This window comes from Blennius ocellaris (assembly GCF_963422515.1).
Source record: "Blennius ocellaris genome assembly, chromosome: 3".
NCBI classification, from domain to species: domain Eukaryota; kingdom Metazoa; phylum Chordata; class Actinopteri; order Blenniiformes; family Blenniidae; genus Blennius; species Blennius ocellaris.
The window spans coordinates 2,342,647-2,354,989 of NC_137652.1; the positions used below are offsets into that span (position 1 = coordinate 2,342,647).

Genomic DNA, 12,343 nt, shown 5'->3' on the forward strand with positions numbered 1-12,343 from the left:
GTCACACCCACAAATTTCACTTCATTCACTCTTTCTATGTTAACATTGAATATATTGACTTTTATATTTATATTATTCCTCTGATGTCCAAATAATATCAAATTAGTTTTGCGTTGGTTTGATGATAATTTGTTAAGATCAAAGCATTTTTTTTACTTGACACATTTCCTTTGTGACTTTCCTCAAGAGCTGCTGCAAGTCCAACTTTGGTACAACGGACATTGGTATCTGAAAGTAACACATATTTTAGTTTTTCAGTTTCTTAGAAATATCTTTAATATACATATTAATTACATATTAATGAGTTTATTTTTATATTTTTTCATGATCACGTGGTGGAAGGTAACACCTGTTTACCTGTTGCTCCACCCTGAACTCCAGCTGAAATAATCTTTTCTTCTAATTTGTTCTGCAGTGAGTGTTTTGTATACTTTGTTTACTAAAAGAAAGTCCAGACATCACAATGTTTGGGAGAAAATTGTCTGGACACATTTTGTTTTATTATGATAAAGTATTTTTGTTTCCTTATAAACTTTTCCTAAATTATCTTCTAGGTTTAACTAATTAATATATGAAAGGAAAATCATTAAAAAAATACTTTAAGGTCGTGCAAATTCAGCCAGATTTAGCACTTTGATGAAGCATTGACCATGAATGTTAAAAAGTACCGGTGATACTGGCTCTGTCTGCCTCAGCGATGACGTACCAGTGATGAGAAAGACTGATTCATTCAAGGCCTCTGCTGTTTGCACCGAGGAGCATTAAGACTATACTTTCAGGGATCATTTCTATAGTTCTTGACTTGAGAAATGTGTTTCTAAAGTGTTTGGTCTCTCTACCCACGATGAAGAGTTGTGATATTCCCTCCTGAGCATGAAGCAGACAGAGAGCAATGATTCACTTCATACTCTTGTCATTGATGATTGTTCTTTACTCCCTTCATGGAGCAATGATGGAGGGAATATGATCTGAGTGGTGGAGAGTGTCTGAAATTTGATCTTGGTGCTCTACTGCTCCATAAAATCCTTGTTCATGTAAAGCATATAATTTAAACTAGAAAATTCCTGCTGAACATTTTATTGTGCCTGCTCTCTGCTGCCAAGCGAGGCCCCCAGCTGAACTTGTGAGCCTGTGGCAGGGTAAAAAGTATGTGGAAACCATCTAATTAGCTAGTGATTCTTGATCATAGTGCCCCCATTAGGCCACCCTCCATATTTCAGCTCATTTGAACAAACTTGTCAGCATGCTATGCTAACACCTGCACTTTACCTGAAAAATGCAGAGGATACCTCCCAGGTGTCACCGACCTGGAATCTGGTGTTATATCACATTCTGACATGCTAAGCTAACTAGCTTAGCTGCGTGGCTAATTAGCTAGTTGACCGTGATCGCAGCGCCCCCATGAGGCCACCCTCCGAATTTCAGCTCAATTGAACAAACTTTTTAGCATGTTAATGGGCATGCTAACAAGAGTTGATGCTTAGGCATTAGCATCAGCATTATAATGCATTGAAAAGTGTGCTGCTAAGATACTGTATGTGTGTGAGCACTGTGTGGTCAACCATCATGTTACTGGTCCAGCCAATCAGAGGAGCCGTGTGTGTTGCTAGGCAGATTGGCTGCTTCAGTCTGTGATGGCAGCCTGATTAGGTGCAGCTTGTGTGTGTTGGCATGGAGATTGCTGAGTCACCCACATGAGGAAAAAAAGCACAAACGCAGGTCCTGAACAACTGCTTATAGTTGGAGAATCATGACACTTGGGTGAAAAATTCCTTCACCGTCGGCGTTGGAAGAAGTTGAAGGACGTACGGTGTGGTTATTCGGTCCTCACGAGGTTCCGTCTCTGCGTGAGGACTTGAAACAAATGGCTGAACTTTTGGGATTTGGGGAGAAAATGTCTCGTCAAAATACATTGGCGCGGATGGAAGATAATCCTGCGCTTGCTGTCAATTTAGTCCCGTGGAGGGAGAACCGTGTCTCTCTGAGACAAAAGTGTCCCCTCATGAGAAGCACAAGGCCTGTAGCTACAGTTTGATGTATAATATGTGGAGAAAGGCCGCGGCGACATGGCGATATATTTATATAGCAGGTCTGGTGTGTTCTTTGGTCTATATGATGCTGTTTTGTTCACAAATATTCTCTCATGAGCATCTTTGTCTTCGATCAGAACTGTTGAGATGAATGAATGACTTCTAATCAAATGATCAATGATGATCAGCACATTATCCCTGAGCTGAGTTCAGGATTGTTTCTTATCCTGTTGTGATCAATAAAAAAAGTATCGAATTGGAAAGTTTAAGAATTAGAACTTGTGTACTCTGCAAAGTGGAGAAAAAGTAAGAAACCCCCATAATGCATCACATAAGTGTGTGATGAAAGAGAAGTGGAAAGAAAAGCACCCCAAAGACATGGACATGTGGGAGAAGGAGGTCGGAGGGAAAACGTTCGGCCTATAGAGGAGGAGGAGGAGGAGGAGGAGGAGGAGGAGGAGGAGGAGGAGGAGGAGGAGGAAGAAGAACTGTGATCAGACATAAATAAAGAGTATGATGTCCGATTGCATCAGAGAGCTGCAGGGACTCAGCCATGGACGGTCAGGACAGCTCAAAGCTCTGCTTCCCGCAGCTCGCCAACTCTTCCTGCAGAGGACTGATGCGTCCTCGCTGGGAGGCCGTCCTCCTCTACACGCTACTTTCATTCATCACTGTGATCACTGTTGTTCTCAACCTGCTGGTTGTGGTCTCCATTTCCCACTTCAGACAGCTCCACAGCCCCACTAATGTGCTCCTGCTCTCGCTGGCCGTCTCAGACCTGCTTGTGGGACTGGTGGTGATGCCGGTGGAGTTGATAAGGTTTATAGAATCCTGCTGGCTGCTGGGAGATCTCATGTGTGCTCTGTCCTATATTATTGGCTTCACTCTCACGTCGGCCTCTGTGGGAAACATGGTGCTCATATCCATCGACCGCTATGTGGCTATTTGTTTTCCTCTGCAATACCCCTACAAAGTCACCAGCAGCAGAGCTGCAGCGTCTGTGAGTCTGTGCTGGGCATGTTCTCTTCTCTACAATGGCCTGATCTTAAAAGAGCATCTCAGGCAGCCAGACAGACACAACTCCTGCTACGGGGAATGTGTGGTGGTGATCTCCTTTATCTCTGGTTCTGTTGACCTTGTGGTCACTTTCATCGGGCCTTGCTCCGCCATCATCCTGCTGTACATGAGAGTGTTTGTGGTGGCCGTGTCTCAGGCTCGTACCATGCACTTGAGAATCACTGGTACAGCCCAAACAGTGAGAGTGACTGCAAAGAAATCGGAGAAAAAAGCAGCCAGGACTCTTGGTGTCGTCATATTTGTGTTTCTGATGACTTTCTTTCCATATTACTTCCCCTCTCTATTAGGACAGGACATCTCTAACAGCACTTCATACTGGGCTGTTGTGACCGGGCTGCTTTATTTGAATTCCTGCTTGAACCCACTGATATATGCTTTCTTCTACCCGTGGTTTAGAAAAGCTATGTGGTTCATTGTCACCCTGAAGATACGAGAGCAGAACTCCTGTCAGGCAAATATACTTTAAAGTGTCTGTGAGTGTTTGTCGTGAGACGGAGGCCACGAGAGGAGAAAGTTACAAAATTCAACTGACTCTTGACCTCTAATGATGGCAGGATGTGATGAAGTTTTCTTCTCCGCTAGTTTATGATTGTATACGTTTTTATTGATTGTAGCTGCCGACAGGAAATAGAGCTCCACATTCATAAACATTTGAATTTGAATTAATTGTGACAGTCTTCAGAAAAAAAAACCCCCCAGAGCAAAATAAAATCAATCATCCAACTAATCAGCTGGAGGTGAAGGTTAAAGCAAAAGCTTCCACACACCAACTTCATCACAAAAAATAAACAAGGCTCTCCAGATAAAGTCACACACACAAAACTTTATAATCTAATATTACTATTTTTACATTACACATTCAATATGTACTATACACAAGTTTTATATGTACAAGTTATACATTCACATCAAACATATATACATATGTGCACACACACATATATACACATATACATTAATGTACATGACATGTACATATTGACAATAATAATGTACTATTTTAATTTCATCAATTACATTTTAAATACTAAATACAGTGTGGCAATATTCTACGTTTTGTTATGTTTAAGTATTATAAGTCCATAATTTAACTCCTGCTATTGTAAACCCCTTTTTGAAGTGCACCACTGCATTATGAATAGTTTATTCTGTATGTATTTCCCCAAATGTCGAGACAGTGTCTCAAATATGGTAAAAAAAAAAAAAAAAAAGTGTACAATAAAGAGTTTGCAATACTTTTTGATTAAGAATATTCATTTTTTTGTCCAGTACAGCAATACTCCTCACCAACTTTACTTTGATGTATTTAATGTGTGATGTCCAGCAGATCTTGGGGTCAAAGGTCACACCCACAAATTTCACTTCATTCACTCTTTCTATGTTAACATTGAATATATTGACTTTTAGATTTATATTATTCCTCTGATGTCCAAATAACATCAAATTAGTTTTGCGTAGGTTTGATGATAATTTGTTAAGATCAAAGCATTTTTTTTACTTGACACATTTCCTTTGTGACACTCCTCAAGAGCTGCTGCAAGTCCAACTTTGGTACAACGGACATTGGTATCTGAAAGTAACACATATTTTAGTTTTTCAGTTTCTTAGAAATATCTTTAATATACATATTAATTACATATTAATGAGTTTATTTTTATATTTTTTCATGATCACGTGGTGGAAGGTAACACCTGTTTACCTGTTGCTCCACCCTGAACTCCAGCTGAAATAATCTTTTCTTCTAATTTGTTCTGCAGTGAGTGTTTTGTATACTTTGTTTACTAAAAGAAAGTCCAGACATCACAATGTTTGGGAGAAAATTGTCTGGACACATTTTGTTTTATTATGATAAAGTATTTTTTGTTTCCTTATAAACTTTTCCTAAATTATCTTCTAGGTTGAACTACTTAATATACGAAAGGAAAAACATTAAAAAAATACTTTAAGGTCGTGCAAATTCAGCCAGATTTAGCACTTTGATGAAGCATTGACCATGAATGTTAAAAAGTACCGGTGATACTGGCTCTGTCTGCCTCAGCGATGACGTACCAGTGATGAGAAAGACTGATTCATTCAAGGCCTCTGCTGTTTGCACCGAGGAGCATTAAGACTATACTTTCAGGGATCATTTCTATAGTTCTTGACTTGAGAAATGTGTTTCTAAAGTGTTTGGTCTCTCTACCCACGATGAAGAGTCGTGATATTCCCTCCTGAGCATGAAGCAGACATAGAGTAATGATTCACTTCAAACTCTTGTCATTGATGATTGTTCTTTACTCCCTTCATGGAGCAATGATGGAGGGAATATGATCTGAGTGGTGGAGAGTGTCTGAAATTTGATCTTGGTGCTCTACTGCTCCATAAAATCCTTGTTAATGTAAAGCATATAATATAAACTAGAAAATTCCTGCTGAAAATTTTATTGTGCCTGCTCTCTGCTGCCAAGCGAGGCCCCCAGCTGAACTTGTGAGCCTGTGGCAGGGTAAAAAGTACGTGGAAACTATCTAATTAGCTAGTGATTCTTGATCACAGTGCCCCCATTAGGCCACCCTCCAAATTTCAGCTCATTTGAACAGACTTGTCAGCATGCTATGCTAACACCTGCGCTTTACCTGAAAATCGCAGAGGACACCTCCCAGGTGTCGCCGACCTGGAATCTGGTGTTATATCACATTCTGACATGCTAAGCTAACTAGCATAACTGCGTGGCTAATTAGCTAGTTGACCGTGATCGCAGCGCCCCCATGAGGCCACCCTCCAAATTTCAGCTCAATTGAACAAACTTTTTAGCATGTTAATGGGCATGCTAACAAGAGTTGATGCTTAGGCATTAGCATCAGCATTATAATGCATTGAAAAGTGTGCTGCTAAGACACTGTATGTGTGTGAGCACTGTGTGGTCAACCATCATGTTACTGGTCCAGCCAATCAGAGGAGCCGTGTGTGTTGCTAGGCAGATTGGCTGCTTCAGTCTGTGATGGCAGCCTGATTAGGTGCAGCTTGTGTGTGTTGGCATGGAGATTGCTGAGTCACCCACATGAGGAAAAAAAGCACAAACGCAGGTCCTGAACAACTGCTTATAGTTGGAGAACCATGACACTTGGGTGAAAAATTCTTCACCGTCGGCGTTGGAAGAAGTTGAAGGACGTACGGTGTGGTTATTCTGTCCTCACGAGGCTCCGTCTCTGCGTGAGGACTTGAAACAAATGGCTGAACTTTTGGGATTTGGGGAGAAAATGTCTCGTCAAAATACATTGGCTCGGATGGAAGATAATCCTGCGCTTGCTGTCAATTTAGTCCCGTGGAGGGAGAACCGTGTCTCTCTGAGACAAAAGTGTCCCCTCGTAAGAAGCACAAGGCCTGTAGCTACAGTTTGATGTATAATATGTGGAGAAAGGCCGCGGCGACATGGCGATATATTTATATAGCAGGTCTGGTGTGTTCTTTGGTCTATATGATGCTGTTTTGTTCACAAATATTCTCTCATGAGCATCTTCGTCTTCGATCAGAACTGTTGAGATGAATGAATGACTTCTAATCAAATGATCAATGATGATCAGCACATTATCCCTGAGCTGAGTTCAGGATTGTTTCTTATCCTGTTGTGATCAATAAAAAAAGTATCGAATTGGAAAGTTTAAGAATTAGAACTTGTGTACTCTGCAAAGTGGAGAAAAAGTAAGAAACCCCCATAATGCATCACATAAGTGTGTGATGAAAGAGAAGTGGAAAGAAAAGCACCCCAAAGACATGGACATGTGGGAGAAGGAGGTCGGAGGGAAACAGTTCGGCCTATAGAGGAGGAGGAGGAGGAGGAGGAGGAGGAGGAAGAGGAGGAGGAGGAGGAGGAGGAGGAGGAAGAAGAACTGTGATCAGACATAAATAAAGAGTATGATGTCCGATTGCATCAGAGAGCTGCAGGGACTCAGCCATGGACGGTCAGGACAGCTCAAAGCTCTGCTTCCCGCAGCTCGCCAACTCTTCCTGCAGAGGACTGATGCGTCCTCGCTGGGAGGCCGTCCTCCTCTACACGCTACTTTCATTCATCACTGTGATCACTGTTGTTCTCAACCTGCTGGTTGTGGTCTCCATTTCCCACTTCAGACAGCTCCACAGCCCCACTAATGTGCTCCTGCTCTCGCTGGCCGTCTCAGACCTGCTTGTGGGACTGGTGGTGATGCCGGTGGAGTTGATAAGGTTTATAGAAACCTGCTGGCTGCTGGGAGATCTTATGTGTGCTCTGTCCTATATTATTGGCTTCACTCTCACGTCGGCCTCTGTGGGAAACATGGTGCTCATATCCATCGACCGCTATGTGGCTATTTGTTTTCCTCTGCAATACCCCTACAAAGTCACCAGCAGCAGAGCTGCAGCGTCTGTGAGTCTGTGCTGGGCATGTTCTCTTCTCTACAATGGCCTGATCTTAAAAGAGCATCTCAGGCAGCCAGACAGATACAACTCCTGCTACGGGGAATGTGTGGTGGTGATCTCCTTTATCTCTGGTTCTGTTGACCTTGTGGTCACTTTCATCGGGCCTTGCTCCGCCATCATCCTGCTGTACATGAGAGTGTTTGTGGTGGCCGTGTCTCAGGCTCGTACCATGCACCTGAGAATCACTGGTACAGCCCAAACAGTGAGAGTGACTGCAAAGAAATCGGAGAAAAAAGCAGCCAGGACTCTTGGTGTCGTCATATTTGTGTTTCTGATGACTTTCTTTCCATATTACTTCCCCTCTCTATTAGGACAGGACATCTCTAACAGCACTTCATACTGGGCTGTTGTGTCCTGGCTGCTTTATTTGAATTCCTGTTTGAACCCACTGATATATGCTTTCTTCTACCCGTGGTTTAGAAAAGCTATGTGGTTCATTGTCACCCTGAAGATACGAGAGCAGAACTCCTGTCAGGCAAATATACTTTAAAGTGTCTGTGAGTGTTTGTCGTGAGACGGAGGCCACGAGAGGAGAAAGTTACAAAATTCAACTGACTCTTGACCTCTAATGATGGCAGGATGTGATGAAGTTTTCTTCTCCACTAGTTTATGATTGTATACGTTTTTATTGATTGTAGCTGCCGACAGGAAATAGAGCTCCACATTCATAAACATTTGAATTTGAATTAATTGTGACAGTCTTCAGAAAAAAAAAAACCCCCAGAGCAAAATAAAATCAATCATCCAACTCATCAGCTGGAGGTGAAGGTTAAAGCAAAAGCTTCCACACACCAACTTCATCACAAAAAATAAACAAGGCTCTCCAGATAAAGTCACACACACAAAACTTTATAATCTAATATTACTATTTTTACATTACACATTCAATATGTACTATACACAAGTTTTATATGTACAAGTTATACATTCCCATCAAACATATATACATATGTACACACACACACATATATACACATATACAATAATGTACATGACATGTACATATTGACAATAATAATGTACTATTTTAATTTCATCAATTACATTTTAAATACTAAATACAGTGTGGCAATATTCTACCTTTTGTTATGTTTAAGTATTATAAGTCCATAATTTAACTCCTGCTATTGTAAACCCCTTTTTGAAGTGCACCACTGCATTATGAATAGTTTATTCTGTATGTATTTCCACAAATGTCTAGACAGTGTCTCAAATATGGTTAAAAAAAAAAATATTAAAAAAAAGTGTACAATAAAGAGTTTGCAATACTTTTTGATTAAGAATATTCCTTTTTTTTTGTCCAGTACAGCAATACTCCTCACCAACTTTTCTTTGATGTATTTAATGTGTGATGTCCAGCAGATCTTGGGGTCAAAGGTCACACCCACAAATTTCACTTCATTCACTCTTTCTATGTTAACATTGAATATATTGACTTTTATATTTATATTATTCCTCTGATGTCCAAATAATATCAAATTAGTTTTGCGTTGGTTTGATGATAATTTGTTAAGATCAAAGCATTTTTTTTACTTGACACATTTCCTTTGTGACTTTCCTCAAGAGCTGCTGCAAGTCCAACTTTGGTACAACGGACATTGGTATCTGAAAGTAACACATATTTTAGTTTTTCAGTTTCTTAGAAATATCTTTAATATACATATTAATTACATATTAATGAGTTTATTTTTATATTTTTTCATGATCACGTGGTGGAAGGTAACACCTGTTTACCTGTTGCTCCACCCTGAACTCCAGCTGAAATAATCTTTTCTTCTAATTTGTTCTGCAGTGAGTGTTTTGTATACTTTGTTTACTAAAAGAAAGTCCAGACATCACAATGTTTGGGAGAAAATTGTCTGGACACATTTTGTTTTATTATGATAAAGTATTTTTGTTTCCTTATAAACTTTTCCTAAATTATCTTCTAGGTTTAACTAATTAATATATGAAAGGAAAATCATTAAAAAAATACTTTAAGGTCGTGCAAATTCAGCCAGATTTAGCACTTTGATGAAGCATTGACCATGAATGTTAAAAAGTACCGGTGATACTGGCTCTGTCTGCCTCAGCGATGACGTACCAGTGATGAGAAAGACTGATTCATTCAAGGCCTCTGCTGTTTGTACCGAGGAGCATTAAGACTATACTTTCAGGGATCATTTCTATAGTTCTTGACTTGAGAAATGTGTTTCTAAAGTGTTTGGTCTCTCTACCCACGATGAAGAGTTGTGATATTCCCTCCTGAGCATGAAGCAGACAGAGAGCAATGATTCACTTCATACTCTTGTCATTGATGATTGTTCTTTACTCCCTTCATGGAGCAATGATGGAGGGAATATGATCTGAGTGGTGGAGAGTGTCTGAAATTTGATCTTGGTGCTCTACTGCTCCATAAAATCCTTGTTCATGTAAAGCATATAATTTAAACTAGAAAATTCCTGCTGAACATTTTATTGTGCCTGCTCTCTGCTGCCAAGCGAGGCCCCCAGCTGAACTTGTGAGCCTGTGGCAGGGTAAAAAGTATGTGGAAACCATCTAATTAGCTAGTGATTCTTGATCATAGTGCCCCCATTAGGCCACCCTCCATATTTCAGCTCATTTGAACAAACTTGTCAGCATGCTATGCTAACACCTGCACTTTACCTGAAAAATGCAGAGGATACCTCCCAGGTGTCACCGACCTGGAATCTGGTGTTATATCACATTCTGACATGCTAAGCTAACTAGCTTAGCTGCGTGGCTAATTAGCTAGTTGACCGTGATCGCAGCGCCCCCATGAGGCCACCCTCCGAATTTCAGCTCAATTGAACAAACTTTTTAGCATGTTAATGGGCATGCTAACAAGAGTTGATGCTTAGGCATTAGCATCAGCATTATAATGCATTGAAAAGTGTGCTGCTAAGATACTGTATGTGTGTGAGCACTGTGTGGTCAACCATCATGTTACTGGTCCAGCCAATCAGAGGAGCCGTGTGTGTTGCTAGGCAGATTGGCTGCTTCAGTCTGTGATGGCAGCCTGATTAGGTGCAGCTTGTGTGTGTTGGCATGGAGATTGCTGAGTCACCCACATGAGGAAAAAAAGCACAAACGCAGGTCCTGAACAACTGCTTATAGTTGGAGAACCATGACACTTGGGTGAAAAATTCCTTCACCGTCGGCGTTGGAAGAAGTTGAAGGACGTACGGTGTGGTTTTTGTGTCCTCACTAGGTTCCGTCTCTGCGTGAGGACTTGAAACAAATGGCTGAATTTTGGGATTTGGGGAGAAAATGTCTCGTCAAAATACATTGGCGCGGATGGAAGAAGATCCTGCGCTTGCTGTCAATTAAGTCCCGTGGAGGGAGAACCGTGTCTCTCTGAGACAAACGTGTCCCCTCGTGAGAAGCACAAGGCCTGTAGCTACAGTTTGACGCTGTTTGGATAAACAGCAAGCTTCTCCAAATTGTGGTGTGACTTTATATACTTTTATCACTTTCATGCCTCATCAGATGAGGTGTTATTGTTCTATTTATTTGGAACACAAACATTTCACCTTTAAAAATGCCAGAATGTAGAAGATGGACATTAGCACAAGGGTTATGCAATGCAATATCACAGATTAATAATAGTTGATATACAGTATATCACACTGTTATTTTGTGCTGAATTTTTCAGGAGAGATCAGCTCAAAATGCTCCCAGACTTACTTCTTGCTGGATCCATGACAAAAGCATATAGCAGTTCTGAACAATAAGGTTCCAAATACACAAAATGTTTCACATCAATTTCAAATAACACATGAATCTACGATGCTTCCTGAACCAGTCACTGGGCCTCAAAACTCACTATCAACAGTGTACTCCTCAGTATTACCTTCATTTATTGTTCAAATTATTTAGTCTCAAGTTTAAACTCTGTCAGATACATTATTGATCATATACAAATTGCACCACTCAGATCATATTCCCTCCATCATTGCTCCATGAAGGGAGTAAAGAACAATCATCAATGACAAGAGTATGAAGTGAATCATTACTCTCTGTCTGCTTCATGCTCAGGAGGGAATATCACGAATCTTCATCGTGGGTAGAGAGACCAAACACTTTAGAAACACATTTCTCAAGTCAAAAAGTATAGAAATGATCCCTGAAAGTATAGTCTTAATGCTCCTCGGTGCAAACAGCAGAGGCCTTGAATGAATCAGTCTTTCTCATCACTGGTACGTCATCGCTGAGGCAGACAGAGCCAGTATCACCGGTACTTTTTAACATTCATGGTCAATGCTTCATCAAAGTGCTAAATCTGGCTGAATTTGCACGACCTTAAAGTATTTTTTTTAATGATTTTCCTTTCATATATTAATTAGTTAAACCTAGAAGATAATTTAGGAAAAGTTTATAAGGAAACAAAAAATACTTTATCATAATAAAACAAAATGTGTCCAGACAATTTTCTCCCAAACATTGTGATGTCTGGACTTTCTTTTAGTAAACAAAGTATACAAAACACTCACTGCAGAACAAATTAGAAGAAAAGATTATTTCAGCTGGAGTTCAGGGTGGAGCAACAGGTAAACAGGTGTTACCTTCCACCACGTGATCATGAAAAAATATTAAAATAAACTCATTAATATGCAATTAATATGTATATTAAAGATATTTCTAAGAAACTGAAAAACTAAAATATGTGTTACTTTCAGATACCAATGTCCGTTGTACCAAAGTTGGACTTGCAGCAGCTCGTGAGGAAAGTCACAAAGGAAATGTGTCAAGTAAAAAAAATGCTTTGATCTTAACAAATTATCATCAAACCTACGCAAAACTAA

The 12,343-nt window shown here is 40.2% G+C and overlaps 2 protein-coding genes across 2 annotated transcripts; both read left to right on the forward strand.

Moving 5' to 3' along the window:
- Positions 1-2,583: 2,583 nt before the first annotated feature.
- LOC308149169 (trace amine-associated receptor 13c-like) lies at positions 2,584-3,573 on the forward strand (the record flags this gene model as incomplete). Its single annotated transcript, XM_080520839.1, has 1 exon — positions 2,584-3,573. The coding sequence occupies one exon, from the start codon at positions 2,584-2,586 to the stop codon at positions 3,571-3,573; it is 990 nt and encodes a 329-aa protein (XP_080376965.1).
- A 3,465-nt stretch (positions 3,574-7,038) lies between these two features.
- On the forward strand, positions 7,039-8,028 carry LOC308149170 (trace amine-associated receptor 13c-like; the record flags this gene model as incomplete). Its single annotated transcript, XM_080520840.1, has 1 exon — positions 7,039-8,028. One exon carries the CDS (start codon positions 7,039-7,041, stop codon positions 8,026-8,028), a length of 990 nt encoding a protein of 329 aa, XP_080376966.1.
- Between the last annotated feature and the right edge of the window lie 4,315 nt (positions 8,029-12,343).